The sequence below is a fragment of the Leptonotus elevatus genome, chromosome 18 (assembly GCF_054856555.1).
Source record: "Leptonotus elevatus isolate MCC_2025b chromosome 18, RoL_Lele_1.0, whole genome shotgun sequence".
Taxonomy (NCBI): Eukaryota; Metazoa; Chordata; class Actinopteri; order Syngnathiformes; family Syngnathidae; genus Leptonotus; species Leptonotus elevatus.
Genome location: NC_141256.1, coordinates 1,590,376 through 1,611,600, shown reverse-complemented (window position 1 = coordinate 1,611,600; position 21,225 = coordinate 1,590,376). Strand labels below are relative to the sequence as shown.

The 21,225-nt window shown below is 40.5% G+C and overlaps 1 protein-coding gene across 8 annotated transcripts in view; it reads left to right on the top strand.

Moving 5' to 3' along the window:
* Window positions 1-21,225, top strand: part of epha7 (eph receptor A7) — a 110,884-nt gene that overhangs the window by 49,688 nt on the left and 39,971 nt on the right. For 6 of the 8 annotated variants that reach the window (XR_015090682.1, XR_015090683.1, XR_015090684.1 and 3 more), the window contains exons 6-8: window positions 3,383-3,510; window positions 9,323-9,491; window positions 20,016-20,124. Coding sequence is in view for 5 of the 8 variants with exons in the window: in XM_086060510.1 (XP_085916636.1) it covers window positions 3,383-3,510; window positions 9,323-9,491; window positions 20,016-20,124 (406 nt within the window). In the remaining 3 variants the exon portion in view is untranslated. The remainder of the gene's footprint in view (window positions 1-3,382; window positions 3,511-9,322; window positions 9,492-20,015; window positions 20,125-21,225) is intronic. The other 2 variants (XM_086060512.1, XM_086060513.1) reach the window with 1 other exon arrangement.

Genomic DNA, 21,225 nt, shown 5'->3' with positions numbered 1-21,225 from the left:
TAAGTCAAGAAATGTCTATAAGACGTGTCTATAGACTTGAGTCTTAAGATGCCTTAAGATGTCTTAAATTGTCTTCGAAAGATGAATGTCTGAAGATGTCTTCATACGTCTGTAGATGTCTTCAAACGTCTGAAGATGTCTTCATACATCTGAAGATGTCTTCAAACGTCTGAAGTAGTGATGTCAGGCGATTAAAAATGTTAATCTAATTAATTACAGGATTTGTAATTAATTAATCTAATTAATCAATTTTAATCTCATATCTGATAAAGGTCCCCAGATAAAGAATTTGAATTCCAGGACATTACAAAATTGTAGTGTATGACTAATCAATTGAATACACCAAGAAGAGAAGAGTGCTTAATAAGTGCTTCATATATGAAATTAAAAAGAAAACGTTTAAGCACATCAACAAACCAATTAGGCCATACATTATTTTAAAAGATAATCTAAACTTCAATTTTGTTCAAAAACATTTTGAACAAACTTTTATCTGAACTTCCACTTCTGGAGGTCTTTGTGCGGCCGTATATCCCGAACCGTACGTCCTACCGGGGACATAAGGGCATCCCCTGACTCGTCTCGACGACAGTATTTCCAACGATGTCAGTGCCTTCGCTCCACGACATTGCGTTCCGCCATGGTGATCTAGCTTGTAGCCTCCGTGATGAATGGCAGTTGCGGCAGCAACTACGGAAGCCCAACGGCGCAAACCCGTGGGTCCCGGCGAGATGAAAGATGTACATTGAAAAGAATAGAACCTTCAAAATAACGTCTCTGGGAGATATAGGTCCAAATAAGTTTGCCTCGCTCTCCTGGCTGTGCTGCACTCGCGTCCATGTCTGCTGTTGTCAATGCTTGTAGTGGCTAGTAGTGCTACCCTGTAGTGGCGCGCCTCTGCCGCCTACAGATACCTCAATGGGCCAAATTGTGCATTAACTTGCCACTCGCGATCAATTGCGTTGTTATTTTTTTTAACGCACTAATTTGCGTGTAATTAATTAATCTAGATTAACGCGTTAAAGTGAAAGCCTTACTGTTCCTCTGTATATTTAACATTGTATTGCTTCTGTCAGTAAAGCCCGTGTCTCACTGAGCAGTGCAGACTTGCGAGGGTGCGCGCATTTCATCTGGTCTCTTTTCAAGACTGCAAAACATTGCCAAGAGTGTTCGCCAGAACCTCATCACCCATTTGTATGCTTGCAAACCGTTTTTGTAGTCGTAAATACATTTTTTAACTTGTTAAAAATATGATGGCGGCAAGAAAAACTGTTTGTGAGCATAAAAATGGTTTCTTTAGCTGCGTTGATGGAATATCCCCCATGACTGAAACTAAAGTAACATAAACTCAAACAAAACCCAAAACATGACAGAAGGAAATTAAACTAAGCAAGATCCAACCCAAATCATGACAGTAAATGTTTGTGACCACCCGCCAAAACTAATTTTAACCCACATTTGGCGGGTTGGTGGGTGTTAATTTAGAGCCCTGATTCAACATTACACATTTACATTGTTTCAAACGATACACCATTACACATGGGCCTTATTGCATATTTATACATGATGGCAAGAAGTACAGTAGTACAGCCATTTAAAAATCTTGAAAAAGAACTGCCGCCCCAACATCTGAAGTGTCCTTGCATTATTAGAGTAATAGTTTTTAACGTTTTGTTGGTATTGTGTCATTTTCTGTCATGTTTGTAAATGTTACTGCACATTGTGAACGTTGCACTGAAGCTCAATTAGAAGAAAATCGCAAATCGAATCAAAATCACAATATATGTCAGAAACAAATCACAATTGAGTGTTTACCTAAAACTGTTCAGCCCTAACTCTCATAAATGTAGACGGTAAAAACACGACATCGATATAGGATTGGCATCCGAGCTCCATGTATTGCTTGTACAACTCACAGAAGATTAGAAGTGGCAGATCCAGAAAGTAAACACCCTGCCACAGTTTGACTTTAGTCACAGGTACTTCTACTCAACCGGCAGTAAATGAGCCGGTGCAGGAGAAGCACATGTGGCTAAAGCCAAACTATGGCTCGGTTAGTTGCTGCTTCATCTGCCTTCATTTTATTCACCATACTCCTCCAAGTGTTCTTCAAATGTCGGATTAAATTTGTTGTGTTGAAAGGATGGGGAAGGCCGTGGCTCAGGGAGTAGGGACGGTCGTTCAGTAACCAGATGGTCGCCTGTGTCGATCCCCACTCTCCCCAAGTCATATGTTGTTGTGTCCTTGGGCAAGACACTTCACACACATTGCCTCCAGTGCTAATCACACTGGTGTATGCAAGCCGCAAATGTTTGGTGGTGGTTGGAGGGGCCGTAGGCGCACACTGGCAACCACGCTTCCGTCAGCCTGCCCCAGGGCAGCTGTGGCTACTTAAGTAGTTTACCGCCACCACAGTGTGAATGTGTGAGTGCATGAATAATGTATCCATTCCATTGTAAAATGTCTTTGAGTGTCTAGAAAAGCGCTATATAAATCTGATGTATTATTATTATTAACAATGCACACAGACTGCTCTCTCGTGGCAGCACGCTACAATGTATGAGCTGGTGATTGTGATACCTATTTTTTCATGAAAATCATCACCAATAGCCAATGGGACTGAGCACCAATATTTGCCATCACTGTTAATGCTCCCTGATTCTCAATTGGAATTGACTTCACCTCTCTCCCTGTCTTGTAAAGCCTGTGTGATGGTGATTAATGAAAGTATAAACATTTTTGTATATACTGAAATGGTGTATTTTATAGCTGTAGTCTCAGGCTTTTGTCGAGTGCTTTTGGTTCCAGTGGATATGTTGAACTTTACAGAATTAAATTCTCTTTGGAATGCAGGTATTGTGTTCTTTCTACCTAAGGTTTTCAGGGCCACTGATTGTTGATGTAGTCCTTGCATCGGATCAACTCATTCACTCCCAGCAATTCTCACGGAAGCAACCTCCTTCGCTCCTGGTGGTTTTACTTGATTTTGACAGATATTGCCAGGCCCACAGAATATTGTGTTCTATTGCATCAGGAAAAAAATATATTTGTATCTGTTTCCGTTTTTCAGCAATTAGCATTAAAATATAGGTAAGTTTCATCATTATTCACGAACCTGCTGAAAACACTGGTGGAAAGAGCTTGTTGCAACATGGACCTTGCTGATCACTTATACCCTGCTGCCACCTGCTGTCCGTTTTTTGTAATAACTACCATTGCTTTAAGCAACCTCTTCATGTCAGAAGCTGCATCAAAGCTTTCTGTATGCTCTAGCATAAAAAAAACGTCTTTATAATTTTTTTTCGGTTTGAATGAGTAAATGACTTGGTTCGTGCATGTAGGAACAAAGGTCTTATACTTGTCATGTATTTTCTTCTCTCAGCAGCACCATCACTGGTCAGTGAGGTCATCAAGGAGAAAGTGCAGCAGCGCAGCATTCAGCTTTCATGGCAGGAGCCTCGACAACAGAATAGTGTCATCACGGAATATGAAATCAAATACTATAAAAAAGTATGTCAATGTTTCTCTTTCTTTGTGCTGTATAATGTATACTGCATGTGTATGTATTAGGGCTTGATGATATATCGTTAATGTATCGTAATTGAGATATGAATATTCAAGATTAATATCAAAATTAGGATATTGCGAAACTGCCCTGCTTGCCTTGCAAGTAAAGCATATTATGCCAACCAACCACATACCTCCTTTCAAGTTTGGCGTTGATCAACAGCTAAGGCCAGCCAATGACAAACATCTTGCGGCGGGAGCAAGGGCGGAAGACACACACATCTTCTGTTCGACAGCCACAGCGTACATGAGACAAATTCACTTCCGGGTCAGCGAGAGACAGCCGTGTGCCGGCCTCAAGCCATTGAATACAATATATAAGATACACAAATTCTGTGTTTTACCACATTACCTGACAATCATTTCACATGTACGAATGTATAGCTTATGGCGAAGCTTGTGGTGCATTCAAGTGAATGGGAGTGAGGCTCACTTTTCAATACTGTAGCCTATATCCACACTTTCTCATGGTTATCGGCCACGTCATTTTTTTGTATCTTGACTTCCACTGTTTTCTTAAGTGGATTACAAAAAGTTATACAATGCAACGTATTGTATGTGGAGGCCAAAAGTTGGATCCAGGCTGAGGCTGACACAGTTGACATCCCTGGGATTTCTCATGTTACAACGTTTGCAATTAAGTGGCAAACTTATATTTTATATTTTAGTCATATTTATGTATGTTCAGTTAAGCCACACAACACATGCATGGACAGATTGTAGAACAACACACACAGTGATGCAGTTAACACACCCACACATGCACACAAACACAACACTTAAGTTGATTTTGTTAACCCTTTAGTGGCCACAATATTTGTTTGGCACACTAACTTTAGAATGCTTTAAATTTAAGACATTTGTTTAGAAATTAACTTCATATCATGAAACATTGTCTTATACTTGTTGTACAGATGTAATGCACAAAAATAACAATTAAAGACTATTTGGGTGGGGGGGGGGGATTATTCACTTGAAGTAGGGCTCCCAGCAAGATGCAAATTTTTCGAAAACCACCCCTCGCTTACAAGATATTTCTGGTTAGTTTTTCAAAGGTTGGAATGGTTTTTTTTGGTCATATTGTTGTTTATGAATGTCTATTGAACATAACCAAGTAACTTTTTGAAGAAAAATACAAAATAAAGGGTTGAAATATTTTTTCAAAAACAAGCTGTGCCATACGAGACATAACAATAGGACACATGTTGTCTGCCTCTACAAACATTCTCTGCATTGTGGACTCAGACAATAAGTGACTTTCACACACAAAGTAGCTGTAGTATTCATATATCAGTGTTTCAGTGACTCTAATGACTCAATTCATTGACATATTATTGCCCAACCATTCAAATGCAAGTATGGAAGCAAGCCTTATTGTCTTGTGTAACCAAAGAATGGCATTGGTAAATTAGTGACTGAACTTTACTGATTTCTGTAGACAAAGACAAGTTGATGGACCTTGTTGAATATCAAAAAGTCCCTTTTCCTGTGGATGAAGTATCGAGTCCAAGCTTTCGATTTACCAGTTGATCTATGTTCCTACCCTCATCTATGGTCACGAGCTGTGGGTCGTGACCGAAAGAACAACATTCCGGATACAAGCGGTGAGAAGCTCGGTAATCCGGGAGGAATTCAGAGTCAAGCCGCTGCTCCTCCATATTGAGAGGAACTAGTTGAGGTGAATCGGGCATCTGGTTCGGATGCCTCCTGGACGCCTCCCTCGGCTGGCCTGGGAACGCCTTGGAATCCCGCCGGTGGAGCTGGTTGAAGTGTCTGGGCAGAGGGAAGTCTGGGCTTCCCTGCTAAAGATCCTGCCCCCGCAACCTGACCCCGGTTAAGCGATAGATAATGGATGGACATTGCCATGTGTGTCCCACCATTCAATCTAATGCAAGAGTGGGAGTGGAGAGATGACGTCTGAACGCAGTCACTCGTCCACTGCAGGCCAGGGTGTCCTTTTTATGACAACATGGGACATTTGCCAGTCCACAGTGATGTCAGAGGTCGGTGTCTGTACTGTACAAAGGGTCAGAGCAGATAGAAGTGTGAGAAATGCAAGATCTTCCTCTGTCTCAAGGCAAGCAATCCATGCTTTGCAGCTTACCACAAGAAGGACACCAGATGGTGTATGAATCCTGACACAGTGATCATCATGTATATATTTTATGACAACTTTCTTTGCCTATTTAGTGTTTGTGGCCAATTAAGCATGCTTGATGTGAAAATTTTATTTGAAATTGCCGATAAATATTCCCCAAAAAGATTCCACATGACTGTACCCAAAACAAATTTTGTCACATTTTGGCCAGTGATGCCGTTTGGCACAGGTTTATAAAAACTACAATTTTAGCTTTTTTTCTTTCTTTTTTTAATTGACACGGGGTTTCTTTTGTATCTCTAATAACCAGGAAATGCAAGGGAAAAAAATTCAATGATTATTTCTTAGTCCAGCCATTAACGGGTTAATGTTAATGATTGTCAGTAGGTTCTAATTAAAAAAATGCACTTTACACATCCTTTTGGATGATATTTTGCTTTTCCTTAAAACAAGGCTTAGTTTTTCCTGAATGCATAGTAATATCGTTATTGTTACTGAGATATCTGGCTATCGACATATGAAATTTTGTCCTTATTGGACAGCCCTAATATGTATGTACAGGTACAGCATATACTTGCCAACTCTCCCGTTTCAGGCGGGAGACTTCCGAAGTTCACCTTTATCTCCCACGTGGCCCCCGATCTGTCATGTCTCTCACTAATCTCCCGATTTTAAGTAAATAGTTTACATTGTGGGGAATCCTATTTACACATTGTCTGGCAATAGAAGGCCAACTTAAAAAAAAAAAAAACGTACTTTACCAAACAATAAGTAGAGCGCAATGCATTGGAATGCTTTTATTTTGAAGTTGTTCACGGTATAACACACGACTTGACTTGTCTTGCAGAATGTGTGTGGGCTGTTCATTTTGCCGTCATAAATGTTTGCGACTAATGTCAACAACATAACTTTCGTCCTGAAATCATGTTCAATCGCCAATTTAGGACGCTCAAAAAATACTTTTCCTGTTGCCAGCATGTAGGGCTGCAGCCAGAGCCACCGGATTACTTTCAAAGACAGTTTAAAGGGATACTCGACTCATTGAGCCATTTTCAGCAGTAAAAAGTTAATATTTTGTCAAGAATGAATTTCATAACGTCATTATTTTTCTTGTACAGTTATTACCTTTAAAAACTAAATTTTCCACTTGCTGTCGACTGAAGATGACATCACCTGTGCTTAGGAAATAGGTAACAACCAATCATGGCTTACCTGTTTTCTGGGTTTGGTCAGCAAATTGAGCCATAATTGGTCATTGCCTACTTCCTCAGCACAGGGGATGTCATCTTCAGTCAACAGTAAGTGGCAAAGGTATTATTTGTACATGAAAAATAATGCAGTTAACACAATAATTATAGACAGAATATTATCTTCTTACTGTTGAAAATGGCTCAATGAGTCAAGTATCCCTTTAATTGACGTTAACTACTTTGATGCTGACAGCCAGCCACAGTTGCCGTTCCTAGTGATCATTTTAACAAACCAGCCTTACTCAAACTTGAAAAATTGCAACTGTGGTTCTGACGACACTTTGTTTCATAGACTAAAATACCCAAACTTTAAAACAACCATCGCTGCATACAAACTGCTGTACATGGAGTAAAAATCAGCCATGGCATAAAGACAGGGAGAACAAAATTATGGAGGGCCAAAAGTGCCAAAATTAAATAAATGAATACACCATTAAATAATTAAATATATGTGTCAATAATTAATTACATGTTTCATTTATTAATTAAATATGGAATTAAATTAATTAATGTGTTTTTAAATGTGTCATTAATTAATGAAATTACCTATGATTATTTGTATATATATATATATATATATATATTTAATATATATATAATTATTTCTCTATTTAATTAATTATTTCATGGTCACTGTGTTGCGGTGTTTCATGAATTTATTTTTTCTGTCAAACTCACCCATCAATGGTGGGCAGGTCTGACCTGATTGATCACCTTGCTCACCAAGTCAGGGCAAATCCATTTCAGAATAATGAATTGATGTAGATTGAGTAACTTGTAAACACAATTCGATAGGCTGGGTGGCGTTATCCACCGGAATAGGTGCGTTACTATTAGACTCAGATTTACGCTCTCATGAGGTGCTTTTTGAGATGTGTGGATGGAAGTCATCGCGAGAGTCGAGGCGGGACATTATGAGAACTACGCCTCAGAAGCAAATCACTCTTCAATGGAAACCTACAAGTCAAAACTGTACTTTATATAAATAGTAGTGCTGTCAGGCGATAATTTAAAAAAAATCTAATTAATTACAGGATTTTTTATTATTTAATCTAAGGAATCTATTTTAATGTCATATCTGATAAAGGTCCCCAAATAAAGAATTTGAATTCGAAATAGTAGAAATATCGCTTTTATTTTTATATTGGTTTTGCACAATAACAAGCCTCGTTCACTCTATATCAGCAAAAAAAATCAATCACCGTATGTTTCTAACCTCTAAGCAGTCGATTAGACAAGATTTGAGTGAATCAGCCCTGCCCACTAACTTTGACGGGTGTGTTTGACAGATAAAATAAATTCATGAAACACTGCAACACAGGAACATAAAATAAATAAATACAGAAATTATATATATATATGTATATATATATATATATATATATATGTATGCAGGTAATTTAATTAATGACACATTTATTTAATTATTGGTTTATTTAATTCTATATTTCATTGATAAATGACACATTTAATTATTTCATGACACCTTTATTTAATTAATTAATGGTGTATTAATTTTGGCACTTTTGGTCCTCCATACAAAATAACACCAATAAATAAATAAATATCAAAAGTTGGTAAGTAAATAAAATTAATAAATCAATGACACAATAATCAGATAAGTAAATAAGTAAATAAAAATGAATATCAATAAATTAATAACACAAACTGTAGCAGGGACCACTGAAACAAATGAAAAGCCAAAGATTAAAGATGTGTTTTAAGACGGGTTTTAAATGTGGATGGAGAGCAAGGCTGCCTAATATTTTACATAAGTTTATCCGAAATTATATGGGGAGAGATTTGTCTTAATATCTCACAAAGAGAGGAAAATCATGAACTGCTAAGCATGGTTTGAATTTAAGTTAAAAAAGCCGCCGAGTGGACTACAGGACATAAGCGCTATACCGGTTTAATACATATCAGAGATTAATATTGAAGGGGACAACCGGACACCTGACACTACTGGCCATTGGGAATTTTATGAGTTTTCAAAATGCTCAGTCCATTTACCGGCCAGTGGCCAATTGCTGATAAATATTAATCAGCACATGTCGCCGTGCACACTCCCTTCCCAAGGCAACGAACAGATGCCTTGTTCAATCGAGGTATTCTGACTGCATTTATAAGAACAAGTATTCGGGTTACAAAAGGGATAACCCAGGGGTCTATCTTCGGGTTTTTAAACCCCCCAAAAAGAGCACATTTGGGTTTTTGCTAATATTTACATGGCCTTTCAAAGCCCTTGTATTCGTAATATTCGGGTTTTGAAAGGGTTATTTGTAAACGTAGGTTACAAATGTGTTGACTTGTACAGATATGAGAACTCAGGCCTTATTTTTATGATTGCTCTTAAGTAAATACAAAATGTTTATTTATGTTTATTCTCGTTTAACTTTTGCTGTAGGATCAGAAGGACCGAACCTATTCCACAGTAAAAGCCAAATCCACATCAGCAACTGTGAATAATCTGAAGCCCAGTACAGCCTATATTTTCCAGATAAGAGCCTTCACACACACAGGATATGGAACTTTTGGCCCCAGATTAGAGATAACGACAAAGGAAGAGCCAGCTGGTAAGGTTTACCATTGCACACTTTTTTACTGTTGAGTGTGCATAATATGCCATTAAATATGTGCTTTATTTTCAGATTTTCCACTTTAGAGTCATGCTCAACCTTATTCTCTCCAATCACCGTAGTTGTAGCCTAGGGAAATTATTTGATTTCAACCAGAGCAATAACAAATTGCTACAATTTTTGCTGACATAATGTCACTGTGGAAAATATGATGCAAAATGAAAAGCAGTTGTGTTGTGACCATAATGCATGTTTTTGTTCATTTCATTAAGAAATATGGGATTTGCCTGCCATGGATTAAAACAGCTAAAATATGCAACATCTTATTAGTAATTTTATAGTTTCCATTCGTAAATCTAAACTGATTAAATGTTATAAAATTTTTATTACCATAAATATGTTTTCATTCTTCCTTTAAACAGTGACACTTATATGCATTTCATAATTTACATGGCTAAGGCAACATAACGAACTGAAAACATTGGAGACAACATATTACGTCACATATATAGGCCCAGTTCCCTGTTCCGAGATCAAATAAAACTAACACTAGACTAATCTGGTTTAACTTAATCCACACTAATTAAATCACTTTCTGAGTTGATATTTAACATGAGATTTACTAGCTCCAGACTAGGCATAAATTGCTAAACCAGTGGTGTCAAAGTCCTGTCCTCGAGGGCCTGAGTCCTGCATGTTTTAGAGATTTCTCACGTTCATTACAGCTGATTCATATTTAAGATCATCAGCAAGCTCTGCAGGAGCCTGATAATTATCCTGATCATTGAATCAGGTGTGTTGGAGTAAAGAAACCTCGAAAACATGCAGGACTCAGGCCCGAGAGGACCGAATCTTGACACATGTGATGTAAAGGAAAAGAAGCAATGTCTCCTGCCAACTGCTGCTATCGATGATGAATGTGTGTGTAGCCCCTAGAGGCACTCAAAGTGCAATGCCTCTGTTCCATTCTTGCCCAGATTTGAACAGGTAATGCACTAAATGAGCTATTTTATTAATTTTAATGATGAAATTATTGACATTATTGGATAAAAAAAAATCAATGTTAAGTATGGACCAGATACATTATTAGCTTTTTGTCTTTTTTCTTTCTTTTTTTTCTTTCTTTTTTTAGGCTTCATATGCAGGGGAGAGGACAAGGGGGGCTTTGCATCTTTTGCTTACCCTGACCACACGTCCCTGATTGGTGGTTGGGATGTCAAATATTAAATATTCAATTAGATATTATACTGAATAAAAAAAAAACAATGCACATAAAAAAAACTTAACCAGAAGTGATATTTTATAACCCTTAAATATGTAAATAATACAGTATAAAGACTCTAAACATGAAATAACCATTGAAATTTATATCATGACTATACAGCCAGTGATGCCAACTTGGCGACTTTCTTGCTAAACTTGGCGGCTTTTTTTTTTTTTTACGTCAAAGGCAACTAGCGACAAGTCTAATTACCTTTTTAACTCTCTGCCTTTCCCACAATGTTATTCCTCTGTCCTACAGTGTTTGATTACATGAAAATTGCCAATTATGCAAATTAGGCGCTAATTTCATTTAGCGACTTTTAGGACAGCCAATTGATGCTTTCCTTACCGGGGAGTTGACAACACTGTTTACAAGGGACAGTGCCGATTTTGGCTGGGCCACCACCCATAAAGGCTTCATGTCAGACCCTGTCCTAGCCGTGGACCTGCTCCACGTTTTGCCTTAACGCGAAGAAGCTCTTCAACAGTGTCCCTTGGGGTGTCTCAGATACGAGCTGTCCGGTTCCTGTACGCACAGTAAAATTATCAGAATTAACCTGATCTTTGATTGTTCGCTTAAATACTTTTCTACTTGCTGTTTTTGTGCTCAGGCCAGTGTAAAGATGTATTGCTGCCATTTCGTGGCATTGATAAGTAATTATGACCCTTTTTAGGGTCACATTCTCAATTCACGGCAGGGCTCGGTCTCAATTGTCTGCGAATAGCAGGGGAACACTACACTGGTTAAGTTACACTGCCACCATTATTTATGGTCATGAGTTGTGAGTCATGTCCAAAACAGCAAGATCACAAATACAAGCAGCTTGAAGGTATTTTTCTCTGCAGGTTTTCGAGGCGCTCGCTTAGAGATAGGGTAAGAAGCTCAGTCCTCTGGGAGTGGCTAAGAATAGAGCCACTCCTTCGTAATGAGAGGAGGCAGATGAGGTGCCCGTGGCAAGAATGCCTCCTGGATTCTTCCCTTGTGAGTTGTTTTGGGCACGAGGCCCAGGAGAAGACCCAGAGACTATGACTTGCGGCTGGACTGGTGGGAATATTTCAGTATCCCACCAGAAGGGTTTGAATGAAATGACTCGGGAGGAGGAAATCTGGGCTTCCTTGGTTGAAGATGCTGCCCCAGCGACCCAACCCTAGATAAGCTAATGGAAATTGTTGGATGGGTGGATGGATGGATGGATGGATGGATGGATTGTACTCCAGACTCTCTGGGTCCCACAAAATGATTTCATTTACCAAAAAAAAGTACATATAGTACTATGTACTATGTGTACCTGTGCTGCAACATTACACACCATCATGTTAATGACTCCCTCATGTCTTGCACACAACCAGAGGTGCTCACAACTTATCTTTGTGTTTTCTCTTGCTAGCACAATGACTACCGGTACATATTTCAATCCATCAACCAGGCAGCATCCTTAGCAGAGAAGCCCAAGACTTTCCTCTCCCCATCCACTTCGTCCGGCTCAGTCAGGAGACATAAATCGCTCCGGCGTGTCCTGGGCCAGCTCCAGGGCCTCCACCTGGTGTGACAAGCCCAGGACAAAATTATTATTATTGTTGTTATTGTATTGTTAATTAACCATAAATATATATTTGTATGTATATCTGCTAGCGGCATTTAGTGAAAAATGAAATGCTCTTTCCTTGGATGACAAAATGTATACTTTAATAAATCTGTGTAGGCCTACCCACCACAGGTTGAGAGTAAGTCACATTTGTGCAAGTCTCAAGCAGGTCTCAAGTCGTAGCCTTCAAGTTTCAAACAAGGCCCAAGTTAAAGTACAAAAAAGAATCAGGCAAGTCAAGCTGCATCACCACAACATTTCAGTTGAGTCTACTTTATTCAGGAGTTGACAGTCGGGTCGTATAATGTGAATTAGCACAACATACTGGAGTGATAAAATATTTTTTCACTGATCAATACAAAAAATTACATTTATATATACAGTGCTGCTCAAAAGTTTGTGAAACCTGCAGGCATGGTCAGATTTTTTGTATAATATATTAAAATAACCTTAATACATGTTTAGTCATACCCAAATCTATATATAAATAATGGACTTGAACAAAAAGAATGATAATATTGTCATTCATTCTTGAACAAAAGATGTTGATTTAAGAAAAACTCAGATTTTATGGATGCAAAAGTATGTGAACCTCTCACTTAATCGGACATTGCACCTCATTTGCAATGAGAACTTCATCCAAACACTTTCTTTAGTGATTTATCAGCCTTTCACATCTACTTTGGGACATTTTTGCCACTCTTTCTTGCAAAATGCAGCCAGTTGAGAGAGGTTGGATGGGCATCTAGCATAAACTGCCCGCTTCAGGTCCCGCCACAGTATTTTGAAACAATTTAAGTCAGGATTTTGACTGGGCACATCCAGAACATGAATCTTGTTGTTCTTCAGCCATTCCTTGGTTGTATTGCTGGAATGCTTTGGATTATTGTGATATTGCATAATCCATTGTCTACCAAGCTGTAACTTCACAAAGGACGGCTTCAGGTTATGATCAAGGGTTTCACAATATTCCTCTGAATTCATGATTCCCTGGACTATTTGGAGTTGTCCAGGTCCTGAGGATGAAAAGCCAGCCCAGAAATTAACGTTCTCACCACCCAGCTTCACTCTAGAGTGAAGGTTCTTTTGCTGGTACGCAGTGTTGACACAAAATTTTGGACTCATCTGTCCACAGAAGGGACTTCCAAAAAGCTTCAGTGTTGTCCAGGTACTCGCTGGCAAAGTTGAAATGGGCAGCTTTGATCTTTTTTGTGAGCAGAGGCCTCTACCTAGCAAGCCTTCCATGAAAGCCTTGTCGATTGACTTTTCTTCTGATTGTCGAAGCATGCACATGTCCCAGATGCAGCAAAAGAGGTCTGCAAATCCCTTGATGTGATGTTCGAGTTGGCTTTTTACTTGAATTATCATTTTTCTTGTGGTTCTTGCTGATATTTTAGAAGGTCGTCCACTTCTAGGCAGGATTATAGTAATTTTCAGTATTCTCTAGTTGCAAATGATCTGCTTCACAGCTGATGAAGCTAAAAAAAATTCCGATGACTTCATAGCTTTCCCCAGACAGATGTGTTGTCACTACCCACTTCCTGAGGTCCCCTGAGATTTCTCTTCCTCTCAGCATGACTGACCTGTATGGGTTCACCTGGGTAAGACTAAAGTGATGTGATTTTGTCTCTGTCTCCGTCAGTGATGCATAATTTCTTTGCTAAACCTTTCATTTCATTGGTCCATTTCAGTGGTTAGTTTAGCTACCAATTTTTAATTAAGCTTTGACTACACAATTGATTAAAAAAAAAAAGAACAATGCATTGAATTGATAAACCTGCACCTGTTATTTCATATAAAATGTAATGGTTCAGATTGAACAACAAAATCAGGTTGAAACAATTGGAAAGTCCAAATTGCTCAAGAGGGTCACAAACTTTTAAGCAGCACTGTATATATATATATATATATATATATATATATATGAAATAAACACACAAAGAACATTTGCATCGCCTAAATAGTTCATTAATTTTTTAGAGTATGAAATAAATACATATACTATTTAGAAGAATGCATGTTCTTGTTTAGCGTGCTTGAGTGTTTACAGCTACTGATGTATACGGTACAAACGTACAACATTGTTACTGTGATGATAAATAATGACGTTATACAGTGTAATCATTGCGCTCCTAAATAAGAGCTCAAGTAAAATAAGTAAAATAAGTAAAATTAAATGCTCTGCATTGATTGACATATTTGTATCAGTGTTGGGCAAGGTACTTCCAAAACGTAATATATCTCATATTACTAGTTACCAGAGATGGTAAGTAACAAAGTACAAACACTTTGTTACTGTACTTGATTAGGGTTTTTTTTCAGTACTTTGTACTTTCCTGAGTATTTATTTTTTAGACTACTTATTACTTTTATCCGTTACATTTTAACATGAGTATCTGTACTTTTTACCTGACACATTTTCAAAAAAGGTCCTTACTTTTGTTTTTAAATGCATGAAAACGATTAAAATACTTGACCTCAATGCCTCTTGGCTTGTGATTGGCTCTACAACACGCTACGTCAATAAACATTAAAAAAGGAACATTTTTGATCTTGCACAAAATTTCTTGGTAAGAAAAAAGACGACTTGTGTCCATCAAAACTGTTTGCGAACATCTTTGCTATCTCAAATCAGCGGCGAAGAATAATGGCAACAGCACAAAGTGTTAGCGGAGAGCAGTATTGTGATCTCCGTATGGTGTGTGCGCCAGTAAGAGAAGAGAAAACAACACAAGGCAAGGAGTGTGCGTGTAGCAGTTACACGCTAGCTTACAGCGATCGAACTTCTTATTCTGCAACTGAAGTGTCGTAGCAAATTGTTTGCTGCTGAGATGCAAATAAAGCCTCCGTTGAATAAGCAACACGCCGCCCGGTTCCTTTACATGATAAAATTTATTTTACATGACCTAGACGAGAGCTGCATTATCAGCAGCAACCCAAATCAATTGAGGTTGAAAAAGTTCACAAAAGTAAAGCTTCATCTCCAGATTATTACGTCCAACAATGTGCAAAAAGGCACTGTGTCTGTGTGACAACAATGACAACATTATTTATCATAGAATAACAAACGCGATGACATGACACTGCACTGTGTGTGTCATGTCTGGGAAGATCTGGTTTTGGTTGAGGGTCCCGATTGGTCCTGAGTGGGTTCCAGCCCTTCCGCGGGTTGACCAATCCGGGCCCTCAGCCACTTGTGCCTGGCCCCAGGTGTGGCTAGTTACCCAATTAGTGTGGGTGTATTTAATTCCCGGGTGGTGATCAGTCGGCGTGGGATCATTGCCGCTTGTCACGGTCACCCCCGGAGTTCTGTCTGTCATTTTGATTTTGTATCTTTTCAGTTTGTTGTTTAGTTAGCATTAACCAGTTCCCTGGTTAGTGTTTTCTGTAAAATAAAGTAGTAGTAGTTTCGCCCGCACTCCTGCTGTGGTTCTCCTGCCTCCCTGCATTTTGGGTCCTCCACTTCACACGCCGACAGACACCACGCCGCTCCGTGACCACACCGTGACAGAATGATCCCACCATAAACAGACCCAGCGGACCAAGAGGCAGGTACCGTTCCAGTTTCGGCGGTGCGCATGCAGCGCCCGCTTCCAGTTTCCGGCGGCGCGTGTGGAGCGCCCGTTGCCAGTTCTGGCGGCGCTCGTACAGCGCCCGTTGCCGATGTTCTGGCGGCGCTCGTGTAGCGCCCATTGCCAGTTTTTCCGGCGGCGCTGATTGCAGCGCCCGTTGCCGATGTTCTGGCGGCGCTCGCGTAGCGCCCGTTGCCAGTTTTTCCGGCGGCGCTAGTTGAGCGCCCGCTTCCAGTTCCGGCGGCGCTCGTCCTGCGGCCGCCACCGTTTCCCGTTCCGGCGGCGCAAGACGTGACAGCGGCCCCCGGCCCGTTCGCCTGTGCCGCTGCAGCCCCTGGCACGTTCGCCTGTGCCGCTGCAGCCCCTGTCCCGTCCGCCTGTGCCGCTGCAGCCCCTGGCCCGTCCGCCCGTGCCGCTGCAGCCTCTGGCCTCTACGCCGGAGCCGTCATCCGGGTCCCGCTACCGACGTTGACTTTTGTTTGGGACGTCTGGGATCCGTCCCTTAAGGGGGGGGGGGGGGGGGTACTGTCATGTCTGGGAAGATCTGGTTTTGGTTGAGGGTCCCGATTGGTCCTAAGTGGGTTCCAGCCCTTCCGCGGGTTGACCAATCCGGACCCTCAGCCACTTGTGCCTGGCCCCAGGTGTGGCTAGTTACCCAATTAGTGTGGGTGTATTTAATTCCCGGGTGGTGATCAGTCGGTGTGGGATCATTGCCGCTTGTCACGGTCACCCCCGGAGTTCTGTCTGTCATTTTGATTTTGTATCTTTTCAGTTTGTTGTTTAGTTAGCATTAACCAGTACCCTGGTTAGTGTTTTCTGTAAAATAAAGCACGCCAGTTTCGCCCGCACTCCTGCTGTGGTTCTCCTGCCTCCCTGCATTTTGGGTCCTCCACTTCACACGCCGACAGACACCACGCCGCTCCGTGACCACACCGTGACAGTGTGCTTACTGTATGCTTGTGGTTATTCTCATTTATCAACCTAATTTATTTCTCAATCATTACTGTAGTAATATATGTTGAAAATGTGGAATGGACTGCAGCTAATGGGGAGTGATATTAAACATTGTTTTTTATTTTGATAAAAAAAAAAAGTATTAATTATTTTTATTTTTTTAATGTTTTTTTTTTTTTTGTATGTAGGTGAGTATGTGTATGTGCGAGTGTGTGTGTGTATTCGTTAGTTCACCAAAAACCTATTAAAAAAATCCCATACCGTTCACCTAAACCGAACACCGCCGTCAGGAGACCCGAGGAAGGACCAAAGAAAACAAAGGAAAGTGAAATCCAGCACCGACCAGACACCACCCACCGGGCCACCAACCAGAGTTCTTCACCAACCCCAGAAACATGTAAATTCCAACAAATCCAAAAAATGAGGGAGACCTCAAGAGACCAAAGGAAAGACTGAGGAAAGGAAGGAAGGACAAACGAAGCAGAGTGAGATCCACAGACACCAGCCTCCACCGATTCAATGACCTGAGGAAGAAGCAGATTGTGTCTGAGTTTCGATAGATGCTGGTGTGGTGGTTCTGGCATGCATGAAAATCTCCACCAAAGAGGGGAGCCGTCGACCCCTGCCAGGACAGAGCAAGCGCAACACCTCAGGGCCCCCGAGGCCGCGGCAGCGCCAAAGGACGACCTCCGGGCCCCGCCAGGGCCACCGGCCGGAGAGCAAACCCAGGAGCAGAAGCGCACGGGTTGGGGGCACGGGCCCCAACACGGCCCGCGCCCCCAACCCAACGCAGCAGGACAGGGCACTGCAGGCCCACCAGGCACCCCACCGGTCCACAGCCCCCGGTCCCCCCACGACCCCCGCCATCCACCCCAACCCAGCCCCAGCCGCCCCCAACAAAGCCGCCCCCCCCCGACCAACCGGCAGCCCCCCAGCCCCCGGGGACCCCCCGCACCCAGGCATCGGCGCCGAAGAGGGGCCGGACAGCGGAGCGGAGAGGGCACCCACGCCCACCCCACCCCCCGCCGCGTGGAGGGACGGAACACCGGGGGCAGAAGGGGAGATGGGGGCACCGGGGGACGGCCAGCACCCCCGAACCCCAGGCCCAGCGGGAAAAGGCCCCGGTCGTCACTCCAGCGTTCTTAGTGAAAGCTAACCCCTGTTACTTTTTTTTAAAAAGGTTTTTATTATTTTCGGCGTTTCGGTTTTCGGCCAAGCCAAGCGTTTCTCAATTTCGGTTATTGGTTTCGGCCAAAAATGTTCATTTTGGTATATCCCTACATGCAAGTCTTCGCCACTCAGTGAGATACGGGCCTTAGATAACGATCGTGAAATCCAGTTGGTTGACGCTCTTCAGCCAATCAAGTCATATACATTCAGTATATAGATATTGTCATTTTAAAGAATACTTAAAATTATTTAACATTTCATATGTAGGCCTACCTGTGGATGAAATAGTGAGGTGTGTCGTCACGCACACACACTACACTGCTCTTTACAACATGTGCTTCACATTGATTGTCGGTCTGTACAGTTCCGCACTTTTAAGGTCCTCTTTCCATAATTACGTTAATTGATTATGGAAATGTTTAAAAGTTTCATAATCTTTCTACCCTTAAAATTGATTCAGATGACATACCCAAAACAAACAAAAAAATCACAAGCCATGAAGATGATCATGCTCAAATATACTAGGGGTGTCAGGCGATTACAATTTTTAATTGTAGTTATTCACATAACTTCAATAGTTAAAGGTGCATTGTGCTGTTTAAAAATCTAATATTAAAGCTTTTTCTACATCATGCATGCTCCACCAATGCCCAGATGAGTACAAAGAGCCCTGACTGTTTTACTGTGACTGCACCTATCAGCTTTTATCTTCCCTTTATAGTAGAGTGTGCGGACCCTCAAACTCCACATTTCCTTTGGGGAGGGGAGGGGCGAAGTTTTTCTTACTTAATTTGAAGTCATGTCTTTGTTTGTCAAACGTGGCTTTCACTTTAAGATTGTGCACGTACTCGCACGCGCACCATCAACGAACCTTGACACAGATGTTGCAGTTACGCTTTGGGCCAGAGGTGGCAGTCGCAAGTAAAAAAGTGACAAACTGCACAAAGATCCTTTAACTCACAATTAATAGCAAATTTGATATCTGTTCTAAATGTACAATAAAACATTTTTCTTAGATTTCATACTCTTGTTAAAAAATGTTAAACTAATAGAAATATGGCTGCATCTTATAGTCATTGATACAGTAATGTCATCATAATTCTTAAAATTGAGTTAAAATTAAACAGATGTACTGTACTGTTAAAATGCGAGTGTGATATTTGTGTTGAGGCCCTTTTTCTGCCACTAGATGGCATAATTGCATTTGTAAGTCGTTGGTGACAGCTCAGTGCATTTTTCTTTTTATATTAAGAGGTATCTAATCTTTAACTTGTGGAGGTAACTTGTGGAATTCTGCACATTATTAAAATGGTAAAATAAAACTTGACCCCAGTCTCCACAAATATATGCATTATTATTAAATTTATTGCAGCAAAATTTTGACGTGGACGTGTCTGCTGCGTTGCGACTGGAATTCCCCCAGTACAGACTTTCCAAGTAAGGGGCGGTCATTTATCGCATGTTAAAAAAAATTGTGGTGTTAAAAAAACTTTAAATTAACTCAAAATTAACACACTCATTTTAACACCCCTAATATTAACACTAGAGTAGTGGGGGGGAAACAACATACAAGTCAAGTCAGTGTAAGTGCATTTTTAAACGAATAATCACCCCAATGTAAGGCATTCTTTTATGAAATCAACTATTTGCCAATGGCACCAGCTCAGGCCTGAGCCTGGCCAGAGCTGGATGGGAATTAACCCTGCCTTTGAACTGACCAGAAAAAAGGAGACCTGTGGATAACAATTAAAAAATTGAATCTTCCAGTGGTTTGTGGTGTCGGGGGATTGCTGTGTTTGTGTGTGGGCAGGTTTTGGGTGTGTATGGAGAGAGTAAGGATTTAATATAAATCCCAATGCTGTTCACTGTGCCCAATCATGTCTTATCGACTGTAGTCTGTAAGTAATTCTGAGCATTTCTATTTTTCTGCATGTTTGTCTATGTATGTTTATTTGTGTGCGTGTCCCTCTCATCAGCTGCAATTGTCTCCAGCGAGCAGAACCCTGTCATCATCATAGCAGTGGTAGCAGTGGCAGGAACCATAATCCTGGTGTTCATGGTGTTTGGCTTTATCATCGGGAGAAGGTACGCTCTCTCGGGCCCCATTGACTCGCCATTTTTGTGAGTCTGATTGCCAATTAGTTTTTCTGTCATTCACAAGCCTCTTCGTCACTCGCAAACACGTGCACTCGTCCTGTCATGGCATGTTGTGCTAATGGATTGTGATCTTGTTCCCTGAGTTCCAGCATAATTATCTCTGTTGCATGATGCACTTTTTCAAGGTGATGTCTTAAGAATCTGTCACACTATAAACAGATATAGTGTCAAAGATTGCATGCTATATGCAGCAAATCAGGAACAAAATGACTCATACACACCACAAGTTAAGAGACACATTCTTTGCTGTGGTAGATAAATTTTAGGCACGGTGTATAAAAAATTATACAGAAAATTTTATTTCCATCTGATTCCCTGGAAAAAAATGTCAAAGCCAATTAAGTATCAAAATAATGACATACCATACACCTCATCATATTTTTGACCAGTTCATATCATCATCACTGTGAGTTCATTTTGAACTTGTTTCCTGGACTATTGTGCCAAAAAATAGTGACTATAATAATAATAACAATAAATTAGTAGTTAAAAAAAAATACTATATTTTAGTTAGTTTAGATAGCACTCCTATCTCAGGTCTCATATGTTCCTTTGAATTAGAAAAAAGAAAGAAAAAAGAAATGCAGCAAATGCAGCAGCCCCATGGACAATGAAGAAGGTGCAACCACTTCATTATAGTTACATATTATACAAAAACTGTGATTGTTTGTCACCAAAATTGATCTGCACACAGATATGCATGACCAAATCAAATATTAGAATGAAACTCGCAATATTTTGAATTATATTAACATTGTTGGCCGCAAGCGTTGCCTCCATGTGCATATGAAAAAGGTAACGCTAACGACCTTAATATAATCCAAAGTATTGCAATTCTAAAATACTATACAGTTCTTCTCCAAATGTGAGGATAGTACTGAGGAAGACAAGCTAAAAAAATATGTGTTGAAAATAGTGCAGTACAATACAAAGTCTGCAATACTGACTAATATGGGTGAAAACTGCACTGTTGCACAATCTGACCATTAAGACAGATGTATCTGGCCATCCTGCTTATCTTTGTGCTGA